The 22,246-nt window shown below is 44.8% G+C and overlaps 5 protein-coding genes across 5 annotated transcripts; 1 reads left to right on the top strand and 4 right to left on the bottom strand.

The window, feature by feature from the left end:
• Positions 1-2,289: 2,289 nt before the first annotated feature.
• On the bottom strand, positions 2,290-2,778 carry LOC310870706 (calmodulin-alpha-like; the record flags this gene model as incomplete). Its single annotated transcript, XM_083781979.1, has 1 exon — positions 2,290-2,778. The coding sequence occupies one exon, from the start codon at positions 2,776-2,778 to the stop codon at positions 2,290-2,292; it is 489 nt and encodes a 162-aa protein (XP_083638105.1).
• Positions 2,779-5,706: 2,928 nt separating this feature from the next.
• LOC310870705 (calmodulin-alpha-like) lies at positions 5,707-6,153 on the bottom strand (the record flags this gene model as incomplete). The annotated part of the gene is made up of 1 exon (XM_083781978.1): positions 5,707-6,153. One exon carries the CDS (start codon positions 6,151-6,153, stop codon positions 5,707-5,709), a length of 447 nt encoding a protein of 148 aa, XP_083638104.1.
• Positions 6,154-7,246: 1,093 nt separating this feature from the next.
• On the bottom strand, positions 7,247-7,738 carry LOC310870704 (calmodulin-alpha-like; the record flags this gene model as incomplete). The annotated part of the gene is made up of 1 exon (XM_083781977.1): positions 7,247-7,738. The coding sequence occupies one exon, from the start codon at positions 7,736-7,738 to the stop codon at positions 7,247-7,249; it is 492 nt and encodes a 163-aa protein (XP_083638103.1).
• Positions 7,739-12,120: 4,382 nt separating this feature from the next.
• LOC310870703 (calmodulin-alpha-like) lies at positions 12,121-12,576 on the bottom strand (the record flags this gene model as incomplete). The annotated part of the gene is made up of 1 exon (XM_083781976.1): positions 12,121-12,576. One exon carries the CDS (start codon positions 12,574-12,576, stop codon positions 12,121-12,123), a length of 456 nt encoding a protein of 151 aa, XP_083638102.1.
• A 3,109-nt stretch (positions 12,577-15,685) lies between these two features.
• LOC310870702 (aconitate hydratase, mitochondrial-like) lies at positions 15,686-18,046 on the top strand (the record flags this gene model as incomplete). The annotated part of the gene is made up of 1 exon (XM_083781975.1): positions 15,686-18,046. One exon carries the CDS (start codon positions 15,686-15,688, stop codon positions 18,044-18,046), a length of 2,361 nt encoding a protein of 786 aa, XP_083638101.1.
• Positions 18,047-22,246: the final 4,200 nt, after the last annotated feature.

Genomic DNA, 22,246 nt, shown 5'->3' with positions numbered 1-22,246 from the left:
AACCAAGTGTGAAATGATTTTATCTCACAGGAATATGCAATGTGGCCCTCTGGAGTGAGTGTGGAAATATAGTCTCCCTCTCTATCGTCAAAGTTGCCCACTCCTAGCCTACAAAAGCATAGCCATCCATTGATACAGCTGTTGTGCTGGGTTTGGTTCGGCAAGAGAGAAATAAAGGAGCAATTATAATTACAAGTAGATCTCTAACTTTAAGTATATGTTGATGCCGATACTCGTGTAATCACATTTTGACAGGGAGTAAAATGATAGCCTGGTTAATAAACCAGACTAATATCGCACGGACCGCGGGATATTAGTCTGGGGAGGCTCAGCTTGGATTTCATTTCCAGGGGAGCGGGTTGAAACATTTTCTCTTTGACGCAATTGGTCAGAGCTACTGTCAGTCAAAGGTCTCAAGCATTGAAAGTCACTGTACCAAAGCCCGCCCATATTGCATACCGTGTCCCGATTGGCCGCCCCATTTCTCTGGTGTAGGAAATGGGCGTACAATTGAGCCTCTCCAGACCGTAATCCGCCGGCAGGCAATTTATTTTTGCCAACGGCTGATTCGGTCTGGTTTATTAACCAGGCTAGTAAAATGAGGCAGGTGGTTGGTTGCATTCTACAGTTTATACTCACTCTCACACACAGCGTTTTGTCTGCATATGGGTTAGGAGGCCTATTCCTGGTCTAAGCTCTGTCTATATACTCCAGTTAGCCAATTAGACGACACCAGGTTAACGACAGGAAAGAAACATGAGCAGGGTCACTAGGGTCACTCACATGCAAAGACACTTGAACTGTAATACATTTGTTTCTCAACATGTACAGAAAGATGCAAGAATAACTGCATACCGGTAGTAGTGAGGAGGACCCAAATGCAACAGTATAATATTATTGTCAAGGGATTTAATGCATGGTTTGTTTTCTTTGTAATTAGTTTATTCTTTTGAGATCCCGGGCTATTAAAACAAAACCATCCTCCAGCCAGACCATTTCTGGGTCAACACGAATATGAATATATGAAAACATGAATACATTTTCACATGAAAGCACAACTCAATACAAAGACTGTTAACTGTTCAGTTCAGTTTAAGTTTTATTTTCGGAATGGTGGACATACAGTTCATACATAGCACACATAGTTTCCATTATTATTATTTTATTTTTTTCCTACTCCTTTTGAGTGTCCGTTGCTCATGTCCTGTCCGATATCCGAAAAAGGGCTAGGGAGAAGCCATAGGCTTGTCGGGCCCTACCCCTGGAGTCCATCTGTCTATTTAGGTGCACGTGTAGCAGACTGATGGGACATCTATCCGCCTACACAGTGCATACATTCATGTTGTCCATAGATATATATATATAAACATACGGTACATATAAATAAGAAAATAATACAATAATTCCTCCTGTGCAGAGTCAATACCTTTCATTGCCATTGTGTTATGGTTTACTTGTAGTGATTGATTAGGCCAAGGTGACAAAGAGCATCCCGATGGTACATTGTTGGCCTATATAAGGGTACGTTATTATTTAGGGGACATTATGAGTATGATTCATGTGTCTCTGCCATGTTATCCTTATTGAATACATACAATGAGCCACTTATAATGTATATGGTACAATATCTATGGTATAATATATGTTATGTTTCACTATAATATGGCATAGTAGGCATAATGGGTAACATGGCTCTACTATTGCACAGTATACATAACTGTGGACGACAAACTAAGCATTACACTTGTTTACAACAGGGTCCACCATTTTTAATTCACCAGAACATTTGGAGACATTTGGTACAAATATTAATATACCCTTGTATATAAGAAACAGGAAACCATGTAAGGAACCTACTATGCAGTTTGCCATGCGGTTCCTTTGGACAGCAAGGAGGGAAGGCTTGGCAGACACTTTCTTTTGGGCAGTTCAGAAACACGTCCACCAGTGACATCCTCGTTAGGCTGATTTTGTTTTAACAAGATTAAAAATGGTATTATCGTTAGAACGATGGCTTCCATTATCGCATTACAACTTTTCAGGAATAGAAAGCCTGCCGTTTCTATTGGCTTGGATTCCCCATTGATGGTCACTGGGTTTCTGAACTGCCCTCAGCCCTCCTATGAGAGACACAGACTGAGTAGAAAAATAGGTGCCATTTTATCATGCTTATTAGTGAGGACCAATTACAGTATATGAACATGAACAGTATATGAAAAGTGGTGAAGTGGTCCTTTAAGATTTTACAGATAAATTACGCAAAAAACAAGGAAAGTCTGTACAAGACCTTCACTTCGATGTCATTGTTTGTTTAAATTCTGGGTAGCTGATCTGTCCGTCACCATCAGTGTCTGCTTCTTTGATCATTTCAATGACTTCCGGAATGGTCAGCTTCTCCCCCAGGCCAGTGAACACGCGGCCCAGCTCGGCAGCACTGATGAACCCATTGCCGTCCTTATCGAAGACACAGAAGGCTTCTCTGAGCTGCTCCTCGCTGTCCGTCTCCTCCACCTTCCTGCTCATCATGACCAGGAACTCTGGTATGTCGATCTTTCCGTTGCCGTTTTGGTCCACTTCTTGGATCAGTCCCTGCAGTTCCACCTCGGTGGGGTTCTGGCCCATGGAGCGCATCACGTTCTCCAGATCTCTGACACCGATGCCCCCGTCGCCATCCTTGTCCAAAAGGGAAAAGAACTGCTTGAACTCTGCGATCTCGTCCGGTGTCAGTTGATTAGCGGCGGCGGCGGCGGCGGCGCCATTAGCCATTTGAAAAGCCATATAGACTTACTAGGTCAATATTACTAGGTCATCATCATGATGTTAGAGATCCACAAGTGAGGAAGAATCGCGTTGTACCAACTGGGTTCAGAGCGATGTGCAGTTTAGTTGATGGGGGGAGGGGGTGAAATCAAAACACAAAGTAGATTCTCTTCAAAGTATTTACTGGAAAATCTTTAGCGCAATGCAGCCTACAGACTCTAGCTGGCACCAGGGATTTCAAAGTTGCTTTGTGAAACAGAGACTTTTATACTACATCTATAGCACCCCAGACATTTAGAGCTCCTCCCAGAGTCTGGATCTCAGTGTATACGTATACGATTGGCATGAAATCGGCGGTGTAATGTTACTCCTTGCCGTCAACAAGGAGGCAACAAGGCCAGTAGGCCCCTATTCACAGCGGCCATATTGGCAAGAAATCGGGAGTGTAATGTTACTTCCTTCACCTTGTGTTACCAATGATACTGATTAGTTCCATTCCATTCGGGTCAGAGTCAGGAGGATACTGCTATTTAGCATGTTGGCTCACTAGACTAGGAAGACTCACTTGATCTGCTGCACTCAATTCCAATTAATAAAATTACTTGATGGACTCCACTACATCTCAGATCCAAATACTTTTACTCCACTACATTTATTTGACAACTTTAGTTACTACTGTAGTTACTTTGTAGATTTTGATTATTATTACAAACACATTAACCACTTAATTCAGTCCTATAGAGTATACATTTCGGGCCATATAAAATAGCCGATCTACAAGCTCACAACGCATGAGCTTGTAGATCTGCTATTTTCAAAAGATTTTTTTACACATTTGAAACATTATTTGAAAACTTGTGAAATGGGACATTTTATACAATACATTTGTACTAAAATACTCAAGTACATTTTGAATTCCGGACTTTTAACAAAGCATTTCTACATTGCACTATTGATACTTTTACTTAAGTAAAACATTTGAGTACTTTTTCCACCACTGGCCTTAAATTAATCAGTAGTAATTGGTAGCACTTTTCAAGGAACTAATGTTCTCTCCACTCCAGTTTCATGCCGATATTGCTGTCATGCATAGATAGGGTAATCAATCAGCTCACACTGACTGGATAATTGGATCGTGAGACGAACAGTATGTGTTGTTGTGTCGGCGGCCATTGTTTACTGATTGAATCATCTGATACCACAGAACAACAACAGGGCTTTTCAACTGGTGGTTCATGGAACACTGGTGGTCTGTGGAGGTGTTGAATTACTGTGTTGTCCCTGGCCATGCGTTCAGTAATATATAGGAACGTGAGGTTGTTTCGTTATTATTACCGATAAGACGCCGGTAACATGTCATTAGTCCGAAGGTTCATTGGTCCGAAATTACTATCCCTATCTCTAACCCTAACCTAAACCTAACCGCAAGCACGGGAGCAGTGCATGTTCGGACAAACGGGACTTCGGATCTATGGGTAGTCCCCTAAGACGCCTGGGGGGCGAGAAGTCCTTATTAACGCATTGCGCTGCTGCTTCCTGTAGCCTATTATGTGCAAATTGGAAACATGTGGTACGCACTGACGCAGGGCCATTTGAGTGACTTCTGACCAGTGCTTCCAAACCCCAAATTATCACGGCACAGAAATGTATTGACAGGAAGTAGCTCATAATGGATTTTTATGAAACAACCTATTTGCAGAGTTAAAGAGGATGATTCAAGCTTTCCTTTACAGCTGCAATGTTGCAACTCTAGATTCATCCCATTATAAAAAACAACACCGCTAGCTGGCTGCCAGCCCGGCATTGCAGCTGTTCGTACTCAAAACAGACATACAGACAGACTTATACACGCAGCCAGTCATTGGAGCGGTTAGGCTCCGCTCAATTCTTTTTTTTTTTCAAATTGCGATAAAAAGCAGCTTAAAAGGGAATAAAATAATATAATATTACATTTAAATAATATTAAATAAATATTAAAGCTGCTATAAGCAATAATATGTCAAACATTTAATGACCTTTTTATTTTTTTGGTATTCAGACAGCCAGCAATGGGTAGAACGCAATCTGCATTCAAAGATGTTCCTAGAAGATTTGTCATTGGTCGAAAAAAAAACCCGTCGCAATGACAAAGCTTCTAGGAAAATCTTTGAATGCAGATTGCAGCCCCTAGATGATGATTGATCATATATATCAGCTTATGATTTTGACATATTATTGCTTATAGCAGCTTTAATGATAATTATTAAATAATTTAGTACATTCATGTTTCATGTTTGCTATTACAGTGATGTGGCGACAACAAATGTTGAGTACCATTGTGTGCGTCAGATGTGTGATATGATAATATGTGCTTTGCCATGACAAATTGACAATACAGATTTGATATGAGGTTTGACAACAAAGAAGCATCCTATCAACACAAATAATTGGTATTATTGCAGTGTATACAAACTTAATGTAGCCCCCAGCCAAGACCCAGCCCGCAACAGCCCTGCCAATCAGGCTCGGCTCCATTGGCACGACAGGTTGCGGCCCGGGTTCAATCCCCGCTTCCGTGCAATGCTACAATAAGGAAACAAGATCATTTTCAAATCTGGGTAAATTAATTTTATTGGAAGACTACAATACAATACAATACAAAAAAAGCATCATCATCATAATTTTTCGACCACGGTCGAGATCATGGATTCCACAATGCTACGCCAAAAATAAATGTTTAAAGTTGTAAATAACAAGACAGGGGTGACGGGTCTAATAACAGTGTGGCTATGCAGATATCAGACTTCATGTGGCCAGTCTATGAAGTGAGGGGCACACTTCATCGCACAATCATCATACATCACGCATCCTTGCACGCCGTGCTCAGCCAATCAAATCATCACATTCCATGCTACGGACACACAGACTCACAAAGCTGTGCATAGGAGGGGCTAGTGCACTTGGCCTTCACTTAGCTGTCACCATTTGGAAGAACTCTTCATAGCTGATCTGCCCGTCACCATCAGTGTCTGCTTCTCTGATCATCTCACCAACTTCCCAAGCACTCAGCTTCTCTCCCAGGGCCGTAAACACATGGTCGAGGTCAGCAGCGTTGATAAATCCATCACCATCCTTGTCAAAGACACGGAACACGTCTCTGAGTTCCTCCTCGTTGTATATCTCCCTGTCCCGCATCAGGGTCAGGAACTCTGTCGAGTCTATCGTTCCGTTGCCGTCTGCATCCACTCCATCGTTGATCATGTCCTGCAGTTCTACGTCCGTGGGGTTCTGACCCAGAGAGCGCATTAGATCACCAATATCCTTGGTGCTGATGGAGTGATCGCCATCACTGTCAAAAAGTGAAAATAGTTCTGCGATCTCTGTGTTCCGTTCCTCTGTCAGCTGGTCAGCCATGTTGACGTAGATGTAGATTCACTCACTTGAACACTTTGAAAGCCAAAGTCAAAGTAGCTTTGTGAAACGGAGACTTTTATTGTACATTGCAGCCTAAACATTTATAGCTCCTCCTGGAGTCTGTAATTCAGTGAGCCTGTGTGGCCAATCAAACAATGCACACTGAGTGAATCATTGGATGGTGAGATTAAACTGATTGATTGCTTACCCGGTAAAAACGGTTTGTGAGATTAGCTCCTGACACACAGCCCCGCCCCCGACGTCTATAAAATATATATTAAAAAGGGAATAGTTCTGTATTTCATAAGAATTAGTGGGATTCTATGTTAGCCTACTGACAGTGCGTACAAGAAATATGGCACTGACCGGCCCAGCAGTTGCGAGATTAATAACTCCGGACAGACACAGTATACAAAAGTATTGTACAGTCTCTTTAATGTTTATGTTGTACTATTACTAAAAAACTATCTAAAATAAAGAGATTTAAGATGATTAAAGCTGGGCTGTTGCCTCAGTCCAATGCATTTCTGCCTACTTCCGGTCTAGGACTTGTCCCCATTCTCAATAGAAGTCTACGTGGGAGAGCCGCCATTGGACTGAAGCCTTATGAAGTGAACACAGTTTGCCTAACTCTGTCTGCCAGTCATTAGAGCGGTTTGGCACCGCTCAAAAATCTAGTGTTGCAAATTGCGGTAAACAGCAGTAAGAGAGGCGTCAAAGGGTTCTAATAGCAGTGTGGCTATGCAGATCTCATTGGCCAGTCTATGAAGTTAGTCATCTATGACATATCTATGACATATCACTCCATATTTGTGTATAGGGTTTCGGCATGACTGCCATTCACTTCATGATGATGACAAAATGTGGACTGTCCGAGCTCCATTCATGTCCGTTATAAGTGATGACAAAATCACACTTGTGTGAAGTGAGGGGCACTCTTATTACCATACATCATCATACCTCATCGCACGCCGTGCTCAGCCAATCAAATCATCACATTCCGTGCTACGGACACACAAAGATGTGCATAGGAGGGAACTAAAAGCTAAACATAAACAAGGTGTATCAAATAATGTAAACAAACTTAGCAGGTTTACGTTGGTCTAGACATGATCAATCTACACATGGCCTTCACTGCGAAGTGAAGTGTCACCATTTGTATGAACTCTTCATAGCTGATCTGCCCGTCACCGTCAGTGTCTGCTTCTCTGCTCATCTCACCAACTTCCCAAGCACTCAGCTTCTCTCCCAGGGCCGTAAACACATGGTCGAGGTCAGCAGCGTTGATAAATCCATCACCATCCATGTCAAAGTCACGGAACACGTCTCTGAGTTCCTCCTCGCTGAATATCTCCCTGTCCCGCCTGACCATGATGGTCAGGAACTTTGGTAAGTCTATCGTTCCGTTGCCGTCTGCATCCACTCCATCGTTGATAATGTCCTGCAGTTCTATGTCCGTGAGGTTCTGACCCAGAGAGCGCATTAGATCACCAAGAGCTTTGGTGCTGATGGAGCCATCGATGTCAAAAAGTGAAAATAAGTCCTTGAACTCTGCGATCCGTTCCTCTGTCAGCTGGTCAGCCATTCTAATGTAGATGTAGAAGAATCTAAATGTTAGATCCCATGTACAGATTCACTCACTTGAACACTTTGAAAGCTTTGAGCAAGTCAGTGAAATGCAATCCAATGAGACTTTTATTCTACATTGCAGCCTAAACAGTTATAGCTCCTCCTGGAGTCTGTAATTCAGTGTAGCCTATGTGTGGCCAATCACTGTCACTGTCATTGTAAACTGATTGACTGCTCACCCCGTAAAACCGATTTTTAAGATTAGCTCCCGACACACAGCCCCTTGATGTCCAATTATATAAAATATATTTAAGAATCACACCCGTGAGGGGAACCCTTATCATCATACGTCATCATACATCAGCTCATTCCGGCCAATCACAAATTGCGTCCTCACCTCCGTCTTCAATGTTTGTGTTTACACAAACACTCAAAATTGTCCATTCATTGTCAATGGCATTTAATGTTTGTGTTAGGACAAAGTTTGTGTTTGCGCGCGCACACACACACACACACACACACACACACACACACACACACACACACACACACCAACAGCCGGACATGAGGGGCTATCGCCACTCAATTTATTTTTGATTATTTTCACAGCTGTGAACGTTATTGCACTTGCACACAGTTATAGGAGAAATAAATGTCAGAATGTCATGATTGCCAACTCAGACTCCATCAACCAAGACAGTTATGGATAATTATAGTATTGAGCATCGGAGCACACATTTTATTTAATTTTTAATACTGGACTATATTCACATTATATTCACAAGTTTATTTTATAGTCTTTGAGTGGCGCCAGCCCCTCCCATGCACAGCTTTGTGTGTCTATGTGTTTGTACCACGGAATGTGATGATTTAATTGGCCGAGCACGGAATGCGATGATGATGTATTAATTATGATAAGAGCGCCCCTCAATTCACACAAGTTTAGATCGTCTTATGGGGAGCCCTCTGTGCTGTCAGTCTGACTGCAGATGGAGAGTCTTAGATGGATATAAAGGTCGATAACAAAGTTCTGTAGATTTTCTCCAGATTTGTCTCCCTAAAAAAATACATTTTAATATGAACATCTTGGAAATATTGTATGCCTAGCTAGCTTGTGATGATTGGGTCCAATATTTAGTTCAGTGACCATGGAGCCAAGGAATGGTTCAGAAACTGTGTTCACGTTCGTTCCCCCATTGAAATGAATAGACTCCAACATTCTTCCGGTTTCCTAATAATGTGTCCGTCCACTCCATGCAGATACGGGAAGTAAACCGGACGTTGCGTGTCTTGCCATTCCCATCTTGGACGTCACCAATGGCAGGCCGGTTGGGCTGGTCTGTTGACAGTTTGTCATTTATTTTCATTTGCTGTTGGTAGTCATGGCTGCCAATTCCCACTTGATGTTGTGGGGTAGTTCCGTCTTATCCAGACCGTACCGAATAACGGCCAGCTTGCATAACGTCTTCAGACTCTGACTTACGTCTAAGATATACAGGTCATCAGTGGGCATTGCTGTATACATAGGATACCATCCATGATGTTGTCCAAAGAGGATGATACGATCTCCCACCATGTAGCAGCACATGATACTAGTCATCCTACCACGCGGGCCTTTCCCCTTGGGCTCAACCTCCAGGAAAAAGTCTCCACATATCATTTTTCCACGTCTTAAAGCTTCCATTCAATCGGTAACATTGAAATATGTACAGCTCTCCGTTGTAGGCAAAGGCTGCGTGAATCTCCATTTGGAAGAAGCGGTGCAGAAGTTGTTCTCAGCCAGCAGTTGGTCTCTGTGTCAAACACTCTGATGCTGTAGTTGGAGGTGACCTTCCACCACTGGTTGGACCTAGTGACACCTTTGTCCAGCGCAAAGACAATGTGTTGAAGATGTGAACCTCTTCACTTTGAAAGCAGTACATCTTGTTCTCCACCACCACAGCAGCATGGCAGGATCCCTGTGCTTCCAGGTGCAGAGTCCAGCGTAACATCTGAGTTGACAATTGTAGGAATTCACAGATAAATTGGTTTGGAGTTTTATGGGACAAGTCATTTTAAAGGGTATTTATGTGGAGTGATGACGTCATTATGTAGAATCATACACTGTCTCACTTAGCCTTTACAGCTAAAGGCAACAATGTAATCCAAGATAATCTTTGATCTTGGCATGTCAGAGTGCCATTACAACTTGAAATGAAATATAAGGCCATACAAAGGAACGGTCAAAGTTGTGAATAACAAAAAGGAAAACATCTCGCACACATCGTGGGCTCCAGATGAAACGTACAGTATATGATGTTCACAGGCACTTGTGGGTGCAGTTATGAAGACTACTTACACCATGTTTCAACTGTGTGCGAGTTTCCTTTGCAAGTCATGTGTGTCTACCTAATGTGGTTTTGAATCCTTCCTCATCAGTTGAAGTGAAGGTGTGAGGGAAGCATTGACAGCACTAATGGCAACCCTAATGGCAGGTCTAATGACAGTAACAGGGACGTCACTGACCATTTAGTTGCCCTATTGCCCTATAGGGGCCCTATAGCCCCCCCCCCCTCTCCCTCCTGACGAGAGTGCTGTGTATCCTCATGCAGATCGGTTTACGAGGACGCACACACGGCCGCTCGTTATTACGCAGAGGCGCCGCGGAAAAAAGTGTTGTCATGATGGTCGGCTTGTCACTTTTTGGCACATTTGTTGTGCCCTATGCGCAGTGCCCTATGCGCAGTGCGTATTGTGCAGTGCGTATTGCGCAGTGCGTACTGCGCGTATACGTAGCGACGGTGCTGGACAGCATGGCTTCACACTGATCTCTGTCGTCATGTGACCAGTCTATCTTCTACTACTAGTCTAATCTATATGACATAATAATACTATTATGACTATATCACTATAGCACCTGGCTCGCTGATAACAAACTATCCTTACACATGGGGAAAACTGAATCCATTCTCTTCGGATCAAATAGTAATCTCAGCAAGGCAGATAGATGGCTTCTTGATTAGAGTGGGTGACAACATTATCACACGGAAAGATGAAATTACCTACCTAGGTTCCATCCTGGAGGCCAATCTTTCCGGTGATAAAATGGCCACCAACGTAATCAAAAAAGTCAATCAAATAACAAGATTCCTTTACAGGATCTCCTCACTGGTCAACAAAAACACCTTGAAGACCTTAACAGGAGCCCTCGTACAAGGTTTCTTTGACTATGCATCCACCTCTTGGTACCACAGCACCTCAAAGGCCCTTAAAACAAGGCTCCAGACCTCCCAAAACAAACTGGTCAGGCTCCTACTTGGCCACACCCCCCGAACCCACCTCACCCCTGCCCACCTTGACAGGCTGGGATGGCTTAGGGTCGACGACAGAGTACAGCATCTTGCAATGGGTCTGGTCCACAAGATTCGATACACCACTAAGATACCCATGTACCTGTCTAAATACTTCCTTAATGTAAACGAAGTCCACACCCACAACACCAGAGGGAGTGCAACAAACGATGTACAACCCAGATTTGGCACAAACAAGGGACTAAATTATTTTCGCTCCTATGCCACCAAAATGTGGAACGCCCTACCAACAGTCATTAAGACATGTGAATCCCTTGACTCCTTCAAAACCGCTCTCAAAGGGCACCTACAGCTTGGCTCTAAAAGAGGGTAGCCACGTGACTTGGTTGACATCATCATATACGTCGCCCGTGTCCAAATGTGGACAGTACAAGCCCTTTTATCATATGGCAATAAAAAATCACACCCGGTAAAGTGAGTGGTGCAACTCCGTGTGGAGGTCCCCAGGGGGTCCTTGGAACTTCCAGACCCACAGGAACGCGCCCAGGGTGCCGGCCCTTTTCAGGCGAGCCGCCCCGCATCCGAAACGAAATGACAAGTTGCTCGGATTTTCGTGCTCGGACACAGCCAGGGACACGGAGACCCCGGGACACGGCCAGAGACACACAAAGCTCCATATAGAGTGGTTGGACCATTCAAAAAAACCACATGAAGTGAGGGGCGCTCTTATCATCATATATATACATCATCATACATCAGCCAATCAAATCGTCACATTCCATGCTACAAACACACCTACACACAAAGCTGTGCATGGAGGGTCTAGCACCGCTCAAAAAGTAAAGTTGCAGCATTAATCCCCCACTGTTTCCATGCCATCAGTGTTACAGTAGGCTACCAAATGACAACTTGTTGACAGGGCTTCCAATGGTGGTGCCATGTGTGTAAGGGGCCTGATCCCACATATAACAGGAAGGTTTTACCGCATGTTCTCTGGCTCCTATATGGGCCTACCCCAGCAACTGGTTTTATGATTTTCTTCCTGTTTTGAATACCTCATAGTACCGCGTACGTGTCAGCTTTGACCATCTGGTGGCTACTGATGTGGTTATGCACACCTCGACTCGTAGAGCTGTACAAACTCCTCGTAGCTGACCTGTCCGTCACCGTCGGTGTCTGCTTCTCTCATCATCTCATCGACTTCACCGTCCGTCAGCTTCTCTCCCATGTTTATCATCACGTGGCGCAGCTCAGCGGCGCTGATGAATCCGTTACCGTCCTTGTCGAAGACACGGAATGTTTCTCTGATCTCGTCCTCGCTACCGGTGTCCTTCATCTTGTTGGACATCAGGGTCAGGAACTCTGTCGAGTCTATCGTTCCGTTGCCGTCTGCGTCCACCTCGTTGATCATGTCCTGCAGTTCTACCTCCGTGGGGTTCTGACCCAGAGAGCGCATTACAGAACTGAGATCTTTGGTGCTGATGGTGCCATCGCCGTCCTTGTCAAATAGTGAAAAGGCCTCTTTGAGCTCCGCAACCTGTTCCTCGGTCAGTCGGTCAGCCATTGTGATGCAGCCGGATTGTATAACGATAACACCTAATGTCACATACGGACTCACTCGACTGAACAGGTCATGTGTAACAAACTCCCTTTGAGCAAGACTGACGTCATCGATGTGACAACATCCTCAACGTGTTGTCAGAGATCCACAGGAAGCAATGCTGTTTTAGATCGTCTTGTTCCTGCGTGCCTTCTCTCAGAAGGAATAGATATACAAGATAACTCCACCAATTGCGATGTGATGCGTTGCTATAGCTTGTAGACCAGTTATTTCTGGAGCACGGCACTATCTTACTGCAGAGTGTAAATTAGGTTGTAGCTATTGGAATTTGGTCTGGATGTATCGAAGCAGTTCTGACGAAGTTTAACGTATCGAATTTAGGTTCCCAGCCCTAAGCAATAAGCATACCGTCCTCGGTCAGCTGGGTTGATGGGAAAATATAATGTAATTTTGAAATGCAGATTACAGATTATATTGTATTACATTTTAGCCGCTGTGAGGCTGTACACTTGTTGCTGTTGTTACACTACTACATAATGATCTCTTAGTTAGACACAAAGTCATCTGAAAACGGATTCTGAATCTGTCAGCATGCACTGCCCTAAATGTACGGATTCTGAATCTGTCAGCATGCACTGCCCTAAATGTAGTGTTGTTGTTAGTAGGAATAAACAGAAGAAGCACCTGGGAGGAAGTGGACTAAGAAAGGAGAGGACCTAAACCCAGTTCCTGTTTCTACACAAAAAAGGAGGTGGTGCTCCCATGCACCACCTCATGCTCCCGTCTCTCTCTCTCTCTCTCTCTCTCTCTCTCTCTCTCTCTCTCTCTCTCTCTCTCTCTGAAAGTCAGAGAGAGAGAGAGAGAGAGAGAGAGAGAGAGAGAGAGAGAGTTGTGTGTAATATGGGCTAGGCCTATTCCTGGTCAAAGCTCTGTCCACTCCAATTAGCCAATTAGTCATCAGATTAACCACAGGAAGGAAACATGAGCTGAGCATGGACTCACGTCACATGAGACACTGTGGCCTAACTGTCATACAATAGAAGAAGAAAAAGAGTTTTAAACCGGATTAATGAGGAATTAGAGATGAGAGCGATATGAGTCTCATTGTTTGTCTGTAAATACTTAACCACACACCAGTTTGCAGCCACTTAAAGGGCCCCAGCAGTTGCTAGGGGCAACGCAAGCTGACGTCCAAACAAATACATGTGTTTAACTTAAACGCATGCATTGCACACGCAAACAGTACGTCACACACACACACACACACACACACACACACACACACACACACACACACACACACATCGTCTCGATGTTTTGATGAATTGTTTTGATGAATTGAACAAGGTGGACCCTCTTGTAAACAAGTGTAATGCTTTATTGGGTCGTCCACTCACAGTTAACAGTATTTGTATTAAGTTGTGCTGGAAATGTACTGTAATTCTGCAAACTGTTAATAAATCTTTCAATCAATCAATCAAACACACACGCACGCACGCGCACGCACGCACGCACACACACACACACACACACACACACACACACACACACACACACACACAAACCAGTGCTATAAAATGAACCCTTTTGTGTTAATGGACAACTATTGCCATCCAGTGGCGAGAATGAGAAAATGCAATGGCTTCAGCTTTTTTGTCTGGAGTCAAGTTTTAGTCTGTTTGAAGACCAACCTTTCCAAAGATGGACTCTTGGTGTGTCACCATGGCACATCAACATGGAGTGTTCCATAGTTGGTTGGTTGACCACAGTGCACACAACACACCAATGGAAGTCCTTCAGAAAAAGGGGAAAAAACATGCACTGCATCTTTACAACAGCCACCTCTACACTAAAGAGGTCTTATATCATCCATTTAGATCTTGATATGGTAACTAATTATTCTAATTTAATATATCGGACCATAAACGAAAGCTGTCTCTCGTCAGGTCAGCCGGTGGCTCTGCGTTCTTGGGCGAAAACAATTCATTAGGAAGACCACATTGATACACTCTGATAATTAGAAACTAAGATTATCTTTAAAACGTGTCAGACTGCCTCCCAAATATGTCCATGATTAATATTGAAGAGCCACTTCAGCCTCTGACATATAGGCTACTAGTCTCATCATTCAGAACAGAAGCCTATAACTACTGTAGCCTGGCCAATAAGCCAGACTCAAATCACACTGTCGTGTGGTATTTGAGTCTGGAGATGCTGTGTATGGATCTTGTTTCCCGGGGGGGCGGGTTCAAACATTTTCTCTTTGACGCAATTGGTCAGAGCTACTGTCAGTCAAAGGTCTCAAGCGGGCCCAGGCCGTAGCGTAACGGTCTGGGCACCGGACTGGTGATCCAGTCGCGGTGTGCCGCGGGTTCGACTCCCGAACCCGACACGGCCTTTACCGCATGTCATCCCCCCATCTCTCTCCCGTTTCCTGTCAGCCTACTGTCTGTCCCTTAAAAAATCAATAAAAGGCGTAAGCCGCAAAAAAATATCTTTAAAAAAAAAAAAAAAAAAAAAAAGGTCTCAAGCGTTGAACGTCACTGTACCAAAGCCCGCCCATATTGCATACCGTGTCCCGATTGGCCACACCAGTTCTCTGGTGTAGGAAATGGGCGTATACAATTGAGCCTCTCCAGCCCGTAATCCGCCGGCAGGCAATTGTTCTTTTGCCAACGGCTGATTCGGTCTGGCTTATTAGCCAGGCTATAACTACTGTACAGTATAGGCCTACAAACAAATACTTAGATCCTGATTTTATGTTCTCTGACAATGAGTACAAGGGGTATAACCGGGTACAATGGCATCCAATTAGTATCGAGTCGACATGCTCCATTCCCGAGTAGGCTGTTGCCCAGTGGTCTAGTGCTGTATAACCATATATGGTTATAACCATATATGGTTATACAGTCCATATTATGTCCATATATGGCTATTGTCTATTTTATAGACAATGGCCATTATATGGACATCGACTGTACGTTTCATCACCAGCTTGGTGACCTCATCAGAGCATGTGGGGTGATGCCATCAAATGATGCAACTGTAGAGAATAAAACACACCAACTTCCAGCTATAACTACGTTTAGACACTTCTTTGTCAGTGTACAAAATGATGTCTTTCTGTTTGACAAGCACAACCAGACTGCGCCTCGCCTTGGGAACCGGGGCGAGGCGTGTTCACGCCGCAGCAGCAGCCTTCAGCAGCGCCAGGCCGAAGGTGTCCATGAGCCGCTTTGAGCCCAGCTCTAGCGTCGACTACGTGACGTTGCGCAAGAACATCGGCATTGTGCGCGAGAGGCTCGTCAGACCGCTCACGCTGTCTGAGAAGAACGTGTACGGCCACCTGGACGACCCGGCGGGGCAGGAGATCGAGCGCGGCCGCACGTACCTGCGCCTGCGTCCAGACCGCGTGGCCATGCAGGATGCCACGGCTCAGATGGCCATGCTTCAGTTCATCAGCAGCGGCCTGCCCACGGTGGCCGTCCCGTCCACCATCCACTGTGACCACCTGATCGAGGCTCAGCTCGGAGGCGCTCAGGACCTGCAGAGGGCCAAGGACGAGAACCACGAGGTCTACGACTTCCTCGCGACGGCCGCGGCCAAATACGGAGTCGGTTTCTGGAGACCGGGGTCCGGCATCATCCACCAGATTGTTCTGGAGAACTACGCGTATCCGGGAGTGTTGCTGATCGGCACAGACTCCCACACGCCCAACAGCGGTGGCCTGGGAGGCATCTGCATCGGAGTGGGCGGGGCCGACGCTGTGGACGTCATGGCTGGAATCCCGTGGGAGCTCAAGTGTCCCAAAGTGATCGGAGTGAAGCTGACGGGCAGCCTGTCTGGCTGGAGTTCTCCGAAGGATGTCATCCTGAAGGTGGCTGGCATCCTGACCGTGAAAGGAGGAACTGGTGCCATCATAGAGTACCATGGGCCTGGAGTCGACTCCATCTCCTGTACCGGTATGGCCACTATCTGTAACATGGGAGCTGAGATTGGAGCGACCACGTCCGTATTTCCCTACAATCATCGCATGAGGACCTATCTGGAGAAGACTGGTCGTGGAGATATTGCAGAGCTGGCCGATGAGTTCCGGGACGATCTTATCCCTGATGAGGGCTGTGAATATGACCAAGTCATTGAGATTAACCTGAGTGAGCTGAAGCCCCACATTAACGGCCCCTTCACCCCCGACTTGGCTCACCCTGTGTCTGAGGTTGGAGCCACAGCTCGGACAAATGGCTGGCCCCTGGAGATCAAGGTTGGTCTAATAGGTAGCTGCACCAACTCCAGCTATGAGGACATGGGCAGGGCGGCCTCTGTGGCCAAGCAAGCTCTGGACAAGGGCCTGAAGTGCAAGACCGAGTTCATGGTCACCCCCGGATCTGAGCAGATCCGTGCCACAATTGAGAGAGACGGATATGCCAAGATCCTGAGTGACGTAGGAGGAATGGTCCTTGCCAATGCATGTGGACCCTGCATTGGACAATGGGACAGGAAGGATGTGAAGAAGGGAGAGAAGAACACCATTGTGACATCCTACAACAGGAACTTTCCACGCAGGAACGACGCTAACCCGGCCACTCATGCTTTCGTCACCTCCCCCGAGATCGTCATGGCCCTTTCCCTTGCTGGCACCCTCGACTTCAACCCCGAGACAGACTTTCTGACAGCCGCGAATGGAGAGAAATTCAAGCTGAAGCCCCCCACCGGAGATGAACTCCCCACCAGGGACTTTGACCCCGGCCAGGACACCTACCAGCACCCACCAGCCGACGGAAGCGCTGTCAATGTGGACGTGAACCCCTCTAGCGACCGCCTGCAGCTGCTGGAGCCCTTCGACAAGTGGCATGGCAATGACCTGGACGACATGAGGGTCCTCATCAAGGTAAAAGGAAAGTGCACCACTGACCACATCAGCCCAGCCGGCCCCTGGCTGAAGTTCCGTGGTCACCTCGACAACATCTCCAATAACTTGCTGATTGGCGCGGTCAACTTCGAGAACGACAGCGTCAACAAGATCAAGAACCTGCTGACAGGGGAATGTGGAGGCGTGCCAGACACCGCCCGCCACTACAAGGCTAACGGAGTGAACTGGGTGGTTATCGGAGACGAGAACTACGGAGAGGGTTCCAGCCGAGAGCACGCTGCCCTGGAGCCCAGGCACCTGGGAGGACGTGCCATCATCGTCAAGAGCTTCGCCAGAATTCACGAGACCAATCTGAAGAAGCAGGGCATGCTGCCTCTGACCTTCACTGACCCCAGCGACTACGATAAGATCCGTCCCGACGACAAGATCTCCATCACAGGACTCAAATCTTTTGCTCCTGGCAAGTCCTTGACTGCTGTGATCAAACACAGCGACAGCAGCCAGGAGTCCATCGCTCTAAACCACACCTTCAACGAGACACACATCGAGTGGTTCCACGCAGGCTCTGCCCTGAACAGAATGAAGGAGCTCCAGCATGGATGAAAGGGTTGGTTGGTGGCCAATCTGACCGCCAAGTCATCAGGTTCTAGACGAAAGCAATGTCTCACTCGGGTCAAAATTTTCAAATCATCTGCATATAAGAGGGGCTCAAAAAGCTCAAAGTAAGAAATCACACATGTGTGAAGTGAGGGGCGCTCTTATCATCATACATCATCACATTCCATCAATTGGAATGGCCAGAATTCACATGACGCTAGTATGTTGCAGGGACTTACCCCCAATCCAACATCATGCAGGCATGGCCATATTTGGGTATAATAATTCAGTAATTCATACTGTGATAACCTTTGCCTACCAATGTCAATTTGCGCTGATGTTGGGATCTCTAGGCTATAGGATATGGGCAGAACATTTTGCCTAACATACTGTATATGGTAACATATATGTGTAAGTGCAGTGCTGATTTGCACTGATGTCGGGCATGTCCATATTTGGACACGCTATCAAGCCTGCATTGTTACATTTCCAGTCCATATATGGGCATATCTGCATGCACCCACCACACACAGAAGCACGCAACTTTAACCCATTCTGAACGGGCACCCATTTTGGTGTTAGCATCATGTTATGCTTTAGCTATTGAAAAATAGCAGATCTACAAGCTCATATCGCGCCACCGAGTGGCGCGATACAAGCTTGTAGGTCTGCTATTTTTTGAAAAATCAAAGAACGACTGACATTTTTAGAATCTGATCTCAGGTCAGAATGGGTTAATCAGACCAGCGTGTGTCCAGTGGAAACCTCGTATGAATCTGATCTCAGGTCAGAATGGGTTAACTAGTAGATATAGTGAGTCATGGCGTGTCACTATTTAGTTTTAGCCATATTAGTCATCTGAACAGTTTACTTGATTATAGTATAGGCATGTAATGATTCACTCTACTCACGGTATATGATTCCAATCACGATATTATTAGGTTCACACAATATGATTTTTCACAATTTTCTAAACACAAAATTATTTTCCAGACAAATGACAAATATTATTTTTCTTAGACAAATCCAGTATATTGTCTTCTTTTCCTTTTACAATATTGTTTGTTTTCAACATAGGCTATACTGTAGCAAATGACAGGACATGCACTTTTTTATCATTTCTCTTCCACAAATTTCAAATCCAGTTTTTTTTAACATGGATTTTTCAACATGTGTTTATATCGATATACAATAACCGTTACATGCTGATTAGATATCGAATATATTAGTCTACAGACATCTCTCTCTCTCTCTCTCTTCACCCCCTCATCTCTCTGCATCTTATCTCTTTCATGTGGCTTAATCCAGTGTGGTTCTCAACCTGTGGGTCGGGTCCCCCGGTGGGGTCCCCACATGATTTTGGCGAGGTCCCCAGATTACACTGAAGTGACAATTTAAGTCGTTTTAATACCTTTTTAATACATCAACAATGGTCAAACAATATAAGATATATAATATATAAAGAGGCCAAGAACTGCATGTGAATGGTAAATAGTGCATTCATATAGCGCCTTTAATCCAAGGTGCTTTACATAGATTGTGCATTTCATACACCGATGGCAGTGGAAAGTAAACCATGCGAGGCACCAACCAGCACATCAGGAGCAATTAGGGGTTCAGAGTCCTGTTCATGGACACTTCAACTCTGGGGGGTTTCGATGCCATATCCAGCCACTCTACCCATGAGTCACCGCCGCCCATGAATGCAGCTGCTGGCATTGTGAGCTTGTACAGCTGCTATGTTCAAACTAAATGTGATGCCTCAACTCTTAACCCATTCTGACCTGAGATCAGATTCATACGAGGTTTCCACTGGACACACGCTGGTCTGACGAACCCATTCTGACCTGAGATCAGATTCTAAAAATGCCAGTCGTTCTTCGATTTTTGGGTGCCCGGTCAGAATGGGTTAAATTCCAAGAGCTTGTCAGGTGGGGGGTCCCCGGTTCAAATGTCAATATTTTTTAGGGGGTCCCCTGCATGCAGTTCAAATATGAATATTTTTGAGGGGGTCCTCATGCAGTTCAAATGTGAGAATTTGGGGCTCTCTGCTTAATCCATAATGTGTTGCGACATGTTATGTGTGGAAACCTATAGGAGGAACGCCACACAGTCAAAATATGACAATGGGTTTAACATAAAATACCAGAAGTCACTGCAAGTCGAACATGTACCGCTTTACGCTTGTTTGTGTCTTTTGATATCCTATACTATCCTAGTGCAATGGTTCTCAAAGTGGGGTCCGGGGACCCCCTGGGGTCCTTGGGGGAGTTCCAGGAGATCCAGGAGATCCTTGTACAAATTACATTTGTACAAATGACACAAATGTGTACACTCTCAGAGTGAAATTAACATTGATTTTACATGGATCCAAGATATAGGAATGCCATTAAGTTGGGGTCCTTGAAATTAAAATGTTTGAGATTCACTGCTAGAACTGTAAACAAAAAAAAAAAAAAAAAAAAATCTCTTATGGGGGCATATCTTTTCAAATGGGGGTCCGCAGCCGGGCCAATGTGTGTCAATGTGGGGGTCCTTGACATGAAAGAGTGCACACTATTTCTGCTTTTTCAACAATGTTATTGTGTGCACTGACTGCACACAATAACATTGTTGGAAAAGCAGAGCAACGGTGGGACGGTGACAGCCTGCCCTGACAGGCCTAAAAGCATATCTGCGCTATATTTACCGTATATACCGGTATAGTCTCATATCTGCGCTATATATATCATTTACCGTATAGTCTCATATCTGCGCTATATTTACCGTATAGTCTCAAGGGCAAGGAGAGAGGAGAGGATGGAGAGGGATTTCAGAGCGTCTATCTGCAGGGTGACGTCACCCTATAGCCTGCGTGTGCGCAATCCTCCGCCCGCGTCTCTTGCACTGTGAAGGATCCTCAATTTAACTACTATAGGCTACTATACCACTATACCTTATTTAAAAACCGCCACGATTAAAAATAGAACCAACGGGAACCGAGGTGATTTCGCATATCTATATAGGTGTCGAAGGAAGAGGAATACAGGATAATCTTGATTTTTTTTTAATAGGCCTATATTTATAGGCTATATAGGCTGCTGCCGGCGAAACAAAGCATCGTTTTATCTTTAAAAAATAATAATATTATTAGTATTCTTTATATCTGAAACATAGCAGGCTATACTAGGCCTAGCCTATTTATTTTATTTTAGATGCTGTAGGGCTATCCTATATGGAACAAGAGGACGAGAGAAGGAGACGAGAGAGAAGAGATCGAAGTAGCCCACACAGATGCTGCGAAGGGATGCTGGATAATGCGACAAGGACACGCTATACCCTGCATTCAGAAAGCCAGCTCTGTCTTGCTCCTATTTGATTGTGCACGTATATATCATCATTATTTGTTTGCTTATAGCCTATGTTAGAATATAGGGCGCCTTTGTGTGCAGGTCGAGGCTATAAATAGACTGGATGATCTGTCATATTTCAGCGAATTAGTCTATTTAATATTCTCTGATGTATATGCCTTCTGTGAAGTATAGGCTAATTTGCTTTTGACTATAGGCTATAAGGCCTATCTCGCATTGTTTGCTTGTCGTTTAATAAGCCAAATAAGATAGGCTACTAATGCATGCTTGCAGGGCCTATAGATAATCTGCTCAATTTTTAACGCCCGCAGAAGCAAAAAAAAGAAAAACGACCGATGCATTTATTATAGCTCGCAAAGATAATGGCTATATAGGCTACGGGCGCTGTATACGCTATTTAGAAAAAGATGCATTTCTATACTCAAATTTTGAGTTTGGCACTTAAGTCCGCATGCATGCATCGATCGAATGAGCTAATTATCATTTGGTTAAGCCGTATAGCTTTTATAGGCTATTATAGGCCTATAGGCTACAGTGATCACAGATCCTATATGTGACGCGAGTCTTTGAAGTCTCAAATGGGCCGCGGTTTCATCCGAAAGGCGTTTTCACATTGGCTCAAACAACCCAAAATGTGCCCAACACTGCGTCCTCGTCTACGACGTGCAGCAAGTCATTTTGCTAGGTCGACGAATCTCTGACAGGTTTACTAATAAATTGAATTTGGCTAAAGGCTACATATAGGCCTATGCCGTTTGATTTGTCGTCATCATTGTAGGCGATGCATGTACTTTATACAGGCCCATGGCGAGATGTCACCTGTTTTTGACTTTCAGTGCTGTCTCTGAACACAGTT

This window comes from Protomyctophum parallelum (assembly GCF_964188405.1).
Source record: "Protomyctophum parallelum genome assembly, chromosome: 14".
Lineage (NCBI taxonomy): Eukaryota > Metazoa > Chordata > Actinopteri > Myctophiformes > Myctophidae > Protomyctophum > Protomyctophum parallelum.
Note: the sequence above shows the minus strand (reverse complement) of the source record. Positions and strands in the feature narration are given on the sequence as shown.